Genomic DNA, 10060 nt, shown 5'->3' with positions numbered 1-10060 from the left:
CCTGGGGCTGCTCCCCACATGGGCTGGGGTCTCGCCTCCCCCCTCCCGCAGCACTCAGCCAGGGCTCGCAGGCAGCGACACGAGTCCCATCTGGCCCCGCAGCGCCGCCCTGACGTCAGGGCTGTGCCAAGTTCAAGGTCACCTCTCCCGGAGGGCTGCGGCCCTAGGGAGATGTCGCCTGCCAGGCTGCTTCCAGTGTCCCCCCACCGCACACCGGGCTCCTGGCCTCCGCTTCCTGATTTATTTATCCGCACGTGTGCCATTTCTCTCCTGGAAGGCACGTTTGCAGAACGGGCGATTACTTACGCCCTAGTTGGGTCGGGCCTGCCTGCCTGCCTGCCTGCCTGCCTGCCTGCCTGCCTGCCTGCCCGCTGCCCTGGGATTTTGTCTCTCTCCAGGCTGTGGTGTAATAAGGGAGGTAATTAAGTGTAAAAGACAGGGGGAGGGAGGGCTGGGAGAGGGGGAATAGGAACCCGGCTCCTTTCAGAGGCAGGGGACTGAGATAATGTATGTTAATAACCTGCAATCAGTCCTGCCGAGCTGTGCTAATATTGCTGACTGCAGCGGCTGGGCCCCCCCAAACCTGCCCCCGCCGTGGCGGAGGAGGGAGGGGAGCGCCAGAAGAAAGACTCAGCCTTTCTCCTCCACTGCGGCCGGGTTTGTGCCTCCCTGAGCAGCTGTATGGAAATAATTCCCATCGGAGGCAATTGTTTCCTTGCTGAGAGGAGGGGGCTGCGGGTGTCCGGTGGGTGAGGGTCTCTGTGGGCTGCCAAAGGCAGGAGCATCCTCTCGGGGTGCAGGGGGAGAGGGGCCACATCCCTGCTTCAGCTCCCAGTCTCCCCACAAGGGCTATGGGATGCATCGTGCTCCTGGGATAAGACAAGCCGCCCTGCAGCATCCCTACACCTCCCATCCGTCCTCAGCCCCCCTCCTGCCCCTTGTCCCCCACTGGGCCGGATCTTGGCTGTGTGGTGCTGTAGGGTCAGCCAGGAGCCCGGGGGGATGCCTGGTGATGCCAGGGGAGGCAGCCCACTGCCCTCACTCCTGCCTTCTTCACTGCCTGGTCGTGGGACCCCTCTAGTGTCGCTGGCTTGGGGGGCTGCTGGCCATTAGCTATTCCAGCCACGTCCTTCCCGGAGGTGGCCGGGCCACAGCCGGAGCCCCAAAGTGGTTTCAGCCCGTGGCTTTGAGGCATGACAGGCGTGGGTCTGGCGCTGCCGCCGGCTCCGGGAGCAGATTGCCAGACAAAGGGCCGGGGACAAAGGCCCGGCTGCCTCGTGCCCCAGGGAAGGGGCGCAGGCGCGTGCAGGGCACGGGTGCCGGCCTGGGCTGGGGCTGCCGCTGCCCCCTGCCCCATCATGCCCGCCATGCCCCAGTGCCCCCTGCCCCACCATGCCCCACTGCCCACCTGGCCCTCACCCTGTCTGGCACGGCCGGGGCACAGTTGGATACCAGGTGGCACAGCCCTGGCACTGGTCCTGTGCCACCCTGCTACTGGCACTGTGCTCAGCCCTGCCCTGGGTGCAGGGCTCTGCTGTGGCCCCTCTCCGGCTCTGCACCTCCAGCACTGCCCATCTTGGGGTGCAGCAGGGCTGAGATGGGGTGCAGTGGGTCACAGGGCTATGGGGAGGGAGCAGAAAGCATGGACAGGGACACAGTAGAGGTTGGCAAACATGAGGCAGGTCCCCCCAGTCCCACCATGCCTCAGTTTTCCCAGCTGCTATTGGGGCACTGGTGAAAGCCCCCTGCCCCATGTGCCCCCCACGGTCCCTCTCCCCATGGCCAGGGCAGAGGAATCTCCGGCGCAGCCCTGCCCATGCCGCCTTTGTCCCCGCTCCCCACAGCTGGCTGCAAACCCATGGGGGATGATGCCAAATGGTTCCAGAACCCCCCAGGAAAGGGTGGGTTGTGGCCCCAGCTGAGTGGTACCCAGGTGAGGGGCACCAGCACAGGCATCCCCTCCCTGCCTGCTGGCATGGGGGGGCGCAGGCAGCAGGGAGGCTGACAGCTGATCAAACACCTTCTATTGCTCTGAACATGACAGGGGGTGCCCTGTGCCTGGGCTGGGGACAAAACCATGGAGCTGCTCATGCCCAGGGACCTGGCAGAGCCCGGTGCAGAGATGTGCCTGCAGCCACCCCGGTGCCAGCGCTGCTTCCCAGCCCACCGGCCCTCGCTGTTTTTGGGGGTGCATACTGGCAAGAAGGGCTGTCCAGGGGTGCCTGACCCGCTCACGTCGGGCACTGCAGGCTGCAGTAGTCGGCGGATTTGAAGAAGCCATAGACGTTGACGAGGGGGAACATGAGCAGGGCACCAAGGAGGGAGCCCAGCTGCTCCACTGCCCCGTACCACACCAGTGCACTGTGGCTGCAGCTCCGCAGGATCACCCCGGCCATCACCTTCACGTAGGAGAGCGTCCCGGTGAAGAGCACCCAGGAGATAACCTGGTGGCACAGGGCAGGAGAGCGGTCAGCAGGGCAGGGGGGGGTTCCCTGCAGGGGGGATGGGGGACACTGTGGTGAGGCCAGAGCTGGAGGAGGCCCGGGTGACCTCCCTGGGTGAGGGACCCCGTGACTTACGATGGTGGCATCGCCCCACTGGGACTGCTGAAGGAGTGGGCAGGGACTCATCACTGCGATGGCCATGTTGTAGGCACCAAAGCCTGTCCCCGCCATGGTGAGGGTGCCCAGCAGGGCCAGGGACCTGGAAGGGACATGCAAGTGACACTGGGGAACACTGCCAGCCTGTCCCTGGTGAGGGGCACTGAGCCATGGCACAGGCTGACCAGCTCCATGCTGGCTGCACCCTCCTTTCCCAGGGCGTCTCTGCTGACACGGCACGGCCACCCCACAGACCCGTTCCCACCCAGTGCCTTCTCCCCACCCCGCCAATGCAAAGCGGGGGCCGTTCCTGGGGCAGAAGCCCTGGAGTGCACCCTGCCGCAGCCCCCAGTGCCCCATTACTGACCTGCTGGGCAGGACCATGGCCACGATGCAGGCAAGCGGGTTGGCCATGGAGCTGAGCGTGGCTGCGAGGTGGTAAGCGGTGTTGCCATAGGGCAGGCAGGAGTAGGACTGCACAGATGGCAGGACCCCATTTGTCAGTGCGCTCACCCAAGCGATGAGGAGGTAGATGAAGGTGAGCTTGGCTGGGGGGTAGGAGACCTTCTCTGACAGGATGTCCCTGGGCCCCTTGGCATCCTTTGGGCATGGGCAGCCTCCGCTCAGCCGCGAGCCAGGTCCCTCATCGGAGATCTGGTCAAATGAGCTCAGCATGATGTTGCTGGGAAACAGCTGCTGCTGGGAGAGCTCCCACACCTTGGGCTGTCTGGTGAGGAAGAAGAAGGCCAACAAGCAGGCCAGCATCATTACAGTCATGAGAAGGAAGAAGAGGAGGGTGGAGAAGTTGGCTGGGAGGTAGCGGGTCTCCAGCTGGAAAACTGTGTTCTCCACGGTCTCGTTGCCGGTGGTGTTATTGACCACGCGGGTGATGTTGGCACAGCTGGAGATGCCCGAGCCCTGTCCCAGGGCAATGAGAGCAGGGATCAGCCCGCTGAGCCCTTCACCTATGAAGAAGGTGGTCAGGTACTGGGGCTGCAGCTGCATCATGAAGGGCAGGAAGGTGACGGAGGAGGTGCAGTCCACCAGGGCCAGGAAGAAGGTGAGGATGAGGAAGGCAGTGCTGTGGGGCCTCTCGGCAATGAGGGATGTGTACTGCCAGAGGAAGGCCAGGAGCAAGCAGGCCACAACACCCACGGACACGACCACGTAGATAACAGCCACCTCATTCAGCAAGCCGGGCCGAAAGCGGTGCATAAGGGTGACGAAGAGCGGCCCCACATTGGCCATCTGGATGATGATGGTGATGTAGGAGGGCAGGTCCCACTGCTCTGGCAGCACTGTCACCAGCAGTGGCAGCTCGACCCACAGCCCGTTGATGGCCACCCAGGAGCCCGTGCCGAAGGTGCAGGCGAGGAGATGGGTGAGCAGCGCCATGGCTCAGGGCTGGGTGCCCGAGCCTGGGGGTGACACTGCCACGCTGTGGGGAGAAGCTTTGATCAGTGGTGGAGTGAGACCTGACCCCCCTGCATACCAGCCTTGCCCCCTGTGACCGCTGCCTGTGTTCCCGCTCCGGCAGGCAGAGCGGCTCCTCTCCCACATGCCATGAGGGTGTGGGGCTGGCAGAGCAGCCCAACCTCCCCACAGCCTGGCACCACTTTGCCCCTGCAAGCCCTGGGGACCCCTCTGCTCCCCACAGGGATGATGCTGCGTCCTCCTGCACCAGGTGCAGGACCTGCTGGATTCCACCTGTGCTCTGTCCCAGAACGCTGGGGCTTGGCAGCACCAGGCGCAGAGCCGGGAGCGGACCCGGCAGGGCATTGAACCTGCCCCAGCTCACAGTGCAGCATGGCACAGCCTGGCACAGCACAGTGCAGCCTGGCACGACATGGCACAGCCTGGCACGACATGGCACAGCCTGACACAGCACAGTGCAGTCTGGCACAACATGGCACAGCCTGGCACGACATGGCACAGCCTGGCACAGCACAGTGCAGCCTGGCACGACATGGCACAGCCTGGCATGGCACAGTGCAGCATGGCATGACACGGCACAGCCTGGCGCGGTACAGCACAGCCTGGTGCAGTATGGCACAGCCTGGCATGGCATGGCACAGCCTGGTGTGGCACAGCACAGCCTGGCGTGGCACGGCACAGCCTGGTGCGGCATGGCACAGCCCGGCATGACATGGCACAGCCTGGCACAGCAACGGCACAGCCTGGCGTGGGGTGAAGAGGGCTTCTCACCTGGGGGCCGAGAGGCCTGGGCAGGTGCTCTGCAGGGAACGGGGCCCTCGTACCTCCCACCGCATCCACAGGGCCGGGCAAAGCAGCGCCGGGCGATTCCGGCCAGCTGCGGCGCCGCGGGGAGAAGGGCCCCAGCAGCCCCACCTGCAAACCAGCCTCGGCTCATACCAGGGGGCTGAGTCAGCCAGGATCGGCCCCATCCCCTCCCGCCACCCACCCAGCCCCCATCCCGCTCCCAGAAGGACCCTCCCGGCCCGTGCCCCGTGCCCCGCAGCGCCAGCCCCGGCCCTGACCGCAGCGCTGCGCCCGGCGGAGGGAACCCGCGTCTCCCTGGGCTGAGCCCGGCGGGGGCCGCCACCCACGGTGGCTGCGGCCCTGCGGGGGGCGGGGGGCGCCGGTGCGGAGCAAGAACCCCGGAGGGAGCGGGCTCCTGCCTGCCGGTGCCTCGGCGATCCCTCACGGGGGGACTCACTGCGTTGTGGGGGCCCGGCAGCAGCACGCGGGCGCGAGCGAGTCCCGGCTGCCGGAGCGGTGACGTGAGGCCCCGCGTCACCACCTCCGGATGCGGCGGCTCAGAGCCTGGCCCCGCTCTGCTCCTGTCCTTGTCCCAGCTGACAGAGACCCTGGGTCTGGGGGTGGCCGGGGGGTCCCACACCCTCCTGCCACGTGCTTGTCCTTGTCCCAGCTGGCAGAGACCCTGGGTCTGGGGGTGGCCGGGGGGTCCCACACCCTCCCACCACATGCTCAGCAGCAGGGTCCAAAGCTGCGTTTCAGGGTGCCTGTCCTGGGGGGGGGTCCCATTTGGTCCCCAGGGGGGCACCTGAGCTGCGGGGCTGGGTGGCTGCAGGCACAGGGTGTGATGGGATAAAAGTGGTAACAAAGCGTTAAGGAAAAGCACTGTTGTCCCTGGAAGGATGGGGAGGGGGTCCTGCTCCTGAGGGGACCACCGTGGTCAGAGGGACAAGTGCCCAGGGACCAGAGGGACCAGCTACGGTCCCAGACACCCCGCCCCCACCCGTGGGGCAGGGTAGGGGCTGGTGTCACCCTGGGCATGGAGGCACGGCCAGAGGGGGCAGGAGCTTGGGACTCCCCTGACTCTGCCTCCCCTCCCGGTCTGTCCCCGATTTTTGCCAGCACAGCCCCCAGCCCCGGGCGGGCATGGGGTCCCACTCTCCTCTCCCCACCACCGAGCCACCTGCTCATACCACGCAGCCTGACCCCGGGTGTCAGCTGGGGCCTTTCAGCTCCAAACTCCATCCCAGTGACCAAAGTCCAACCGTGCCATCTCCAGCTCCTGGTCACCTCCTGCCCCCTCCCTGCCAGCCCGGGGGCAGCTTACTCCCTACCTGCCTTCCATCCCCACATACCGCTGGTGTCAGGGACAGTCCCATGCCCGTGGCCCTGGGTGCTCGCCGCAGTGCCGCTGCTGGCCCGGTGAGCCCCAGCTTGGCTGGGTGCCAGTGGCTATTCTTGGCCATGTCCGGGACTTTGTACTTGTCCCCAGCTGAACTGTGTCCCACCTATTTCAGGCTGCTTCTTGCAGGTGTGAATGTCAGTGGGTGAAGGTGTCTGTCCCCACCAGGGATCTCTGCAGGGTCCTGGGCTGGGCTGGGGCCCTTGGGGACCCCCTGAGTGTGGTGGCTGTCCCACCTTGGGTGGTGCACTGCGGGGCCATGCACCTCCGAGCCCACGTCCAGGCGATCAGCCAAGCCGTGAGGCAGTGGATGAGCCACTTGCATCGGCCAGGAGGTGACACAGGTGGGAGAAAGACACCGGCTCACCCCCAGCAGCACAACCCCCCACTCCGCATCCCACCACAGCACCCACTGCCCCGGGATGCCTCACGGGCGGCTCTTCCCCCAGCACCCACCGGGTGTCGCTGGGAGAGCAGGCTGCAGCCCTGCAAAACATGGGGCTGCCTTCTCCCGTGGCCTGCCTGCCCTGCCTGCCCTGCCCCTGCCTGTGCCTGTGCCTCCGGGGGGGCTGCAGCCAGCCCCTGCCCCCTGCCCTGCTCCTGGCTCCATCCCTGCCCCAACCACGGGGTAGCCGGGCCCATTGGGTGCAGCGGGGACAAGAGTGTCCTTGTGCCCCTGGGGCTGCAGGGACCGTGCTGGCACAGCTGGGTTTGAGGTGCTGCTGTGGTTTGAACCTAGCAGGCAGCTCAGCACCCCCAGCCACTCGCTCAACCCCCCCCGGGGATGCGATGAAGGAGAGAACAGGAAGGGCTGAGCTGAAGGCAGGGAAAGCAAGAGCTGCGTGCGCAAGCAAAGCAAAACAAGACATTCCTTCTCTGCTGCCCACGCAGGCGGGTGTTCTGCCATGCCCAGGACAGCAGGGCTCCAGCTCGTGTAATGGTGGGCAGATGCCATCGGTCCCAATGTCCCCCCTTCCTTCTTCCCCAGCTGTTATTGCTGAGCTGGGTGTCCTATGGTCTGGGATATCCCTTGGGCAGGGGGGCCAGCGGCCCCATCCCCATTTCTCGTGCGCCCCTCGCCTGCTCGCCCGTGGGGCAGGGCGAGAAGCAGAAAAGGCCTTGACGCTGTGCAAGTGATAACTAGAACATCCCTGGGTTATCAGTGCTGTTTTCAGCGCAAATCCAAACCAGCCCCATAGCAGCTCCTATGGAGAAAATTAACCCTATCCCAGCCAAAACCAGTACCAGTGCCCAGGGAGCTGGGAGGGGAGTAGGTCCAAGATGCTAGGAGAAGGCAGGCATGGGGGGCTTGGGCTGGGCCAAGGCCAGCTGAGATCTCTGTGCATGGCAACAGGGATGGGGATGGGGAGGAGGACAGGGATGGTGACTGGAATAGGGAGGGGTTGGGGTCAGGGATGAGGAGGGGATGGGGATGGGGATAGGGATGAGGATGGGGATGAGGAGGGAACAACAATTGTCCTGTTTAATTTGGCAACACAAAGGAGGAGTGCTGCCGGTGGTGAGACCCTTCCCAACAGCAAATGGCTGTGGGGCAGGGGCAGGGGAGCCCGAGGGGGTGCTGGGTGCGAGACCCCCATGCCGCTGCTTCATACTCCTCACCCAAATCTGCCTGACACATGCTGCCTGCCCTGCCTGCCCAGTGTGAGATGGTTGTGCTTCCTCTGCCCCCTCCCCGCGCTGCAGCTGAGCCCCCAGCACCCTGGCCCCTTGCCCCCCCTCACCCCCGGCAGATGCGACCGAAGGCCCCAGAGGCAGATGGCAACATTTGGTAGCCAAGTGGTCCCTGGCCACTGGACTTTGTGGGAGCGGGAAGCCCCCTCCCCACCGGGCCAGGGTTCGGGACCCACACAGCTCAGCGCAGGGTGTGCACAGGGCTCCCCGGGGGGGGCACCTGCCCCGTGCGGTGGGGCTGCCGGGGGGGGGAGGGCATGGGGGGATTGGCAGCCCAGCAGAGTGGGCATCCGTCTGGAGCTCAGCCCTAGCAAGAGCCATCCCCGAATATCTGGTTCCAGCTGAGAGCAGTGGGGACAGTCTCACTGAGCAGGGGAAGGCTGCTGCCCCATTGCTGGGCGACAAGGTGGACCCCCTCAGCCCAGGGACCACCGGCCACCCCAGGTCAGTGGGTATGACCCCCCAGACTTGGGGGCGCTGCGACCCGCTGGCCGGTCGCAGCCGCTGGCCCCTGGCAGCTCCCCGGCTTCATTTGCATCCCATTTCCATGTGAAAGGAGCAGGTCAAGTTGAAAGTTGAAAGGCTGGTGGGGGGCGGCCGGGAAGGGGCCGCTGCCCGGGGTGAGGCTCCGGCAGAAGGGCCGGATCCCCAGGGCCCGGTGCTCGCCTGGCCACGGGCTGTGGCCACGGCCCCGCCGGCAGCCGCCATCTGCGGGTCCGTGCCACCGCGCCACCGCCACCGTGCAGACAAAGGCCTCGAGCCCAGCATGTCCCCATCTGTCACCTCCCCGGCTCCTGGCCCCGAGCTGCCACCTGCGGAGACTATGTGTGGGGAGAGGCGGGTGCGGGCAGCATCCTTCCCTCTGCCCACAGGCAGTGGGGAGCAAGGCAACGCTGGGTGCAGAGAGAGCTTCCCTGTCGAGTCCCCAAATCCCTTGGGAAGCTGCCCTCGCCCAGCAGAGCTGCTCTGCAGAGCCCACGGCTGGGGAAACTGAGGCAGGAGCAGGCGGTGGCTCACCCCGGGCCGGGGCACATGGCGCAGGGGCAATTCCCCCACTGCAAAGCTGGGCACAGCCTGGCATGGCAAGGGAAGGGGCTGTAATTAAACACCAGGAATTAGCACCCACCAGGATGAGGGCAGTGGGGGGCTCCCAGCTCTGGGGATGCCTCTGCCTAGGGCTGCCCAAGATGCACCAAGCCCTGGCCCCGCTGCTCTGCGGGCACCGCTGGGCACCTGCAGCCACCTCCACCCAGCACTTCCAGGGAGGATTTGGCCTCTGAGTGTGTTTTTTACTCATTGGCGGCTGCATTTTGCTTCCGGGAGGTCCCTGAAGCGGCATGAGGCAGGGGGCGCAGCCCCGAGTGCCTGTGGGAGGTGAGGGCGACGCCAGTGCCAGCACCCACCTGTCCCTCTGTTCCAAACCCCGCTCCCCCTATCCCTGACCATACCTGGGGCAGTGGCGGCGGTACCGAGCTGGGTGCTGGGGGAGCGCCTCCACAGCGGGCTGCCCTCCCGAAACCTGTCCCAGGGTGCTCCCAGGGAGGGCAAGGCTCCGGGGCGCTGCCTGGCTCCAACGCGCAGCTCCAAAGGCACCCAGCTGCCCAGGCGTGCCCAGGCAGCACCTGCACCCTGCACAGGCTCAGCGGCCATGTGGGGACGCAGCCTGGCTGGGCAGGTGCCTGCAGGCTCTGCCCTCACCTGCCACACAGGGCAGCGTTTTTCCAGCCGAGCTTGTTGTGCGGATCCACCTTTGCCGTTGCCCAAGCCCAGGGCAGCCCTCCGGCGCCTGGGTGGCTGTTTTCCATGTGCTTTGCTCGGCTCTTCTCTCTCTGCCAGCTCCTGGTCTTGCTTCCAAGAACAATTTGAAAAATGCACGGCTGTTATTGAGCTCCATGCTGCACGGGCCAAACACTTGGTCCCTCCACCCAGAGCTGGTCCTTGCTGCTGGAGATGCCCATGCCACGGGGCAGGAGCCACCCTGGGGCTGGGCTCAAACGAGCACGTCCACGTGGCTGTGGGTTTGATGACCCTTCTCTGGTTTGGCACTTCCCTTCCTGCTATCTGGGTTATTTTGCTGCATTTTGGAGTTTATTGCAGAGGGTTGCTGCCGGGTGCATGGGGAAGCAAAGTGATTTTTCCAAATCAAAGC

At 65.5% G+C, this 10060-nt stretch overlaps 1 protein-coding gene across 2 annotated transcripts; it reads right to left on the bottom strand.

Moving 5' to 3' along the window:
* Nucleotides 1-2007: 2007 nt before the first annotated feature.
* Nucleotides 2008-5407, bottom strand: SLC52A3 (solute carrier family 52 member 3). Of its 2 annotated transcripts, XM_056355034.1 has the most exons (5): nucleotides 5278-5356; nucleotides 4806-4949; nucleotides 2968-4038; nucleotides 2580-2703; nucleotides 2008-2444 (listed from the first exon to the last, which is right to left on the bottom strand). In XM_056355034.1, exons 3-5 carry the CDS (start codon nucleotides 3993-3995, stop codon nucleotides 2232-2234), a joined length of 1365 nt encoding a protein of 454 aa, XP_056211009.1. In that variant the 5' UTR covers nucleotides 3996-4038; nucleotides 4806-4949; nucleotides 5278-5356; the 3' UTR covers nucleotides 2008-2231. The 2 variants fall into 2 exon arrangements, with proteins under 2 accessions (XP_056211009.1, XP_056211008.1); XM_056355033.1 differs by lacking the exon at nucleotides 4806-4949 and having other exon boundaries at nucleotides 5278-5407.
* Nucleotides 5408-10060: the final 4653 nt, after the last annotated feature.

This window comes from Falco biarmicus, chromosome 10, assembly GCF_023638135.1.
Source record: "Falco biarmicus isolate bFalBia1 chromosome 10, bFalBia1.pri, whole genome shotgun sequence".
NCBI lineage: Eukaryota > Metazoa > Chordata > Aves > Falconiformes > Falconidae > Falco > Falco biarmicus.
Note: the sequence above shows the minus strand (reverse complement) of the source record. Positions and strands in the feature narration are given on the sequence as shown.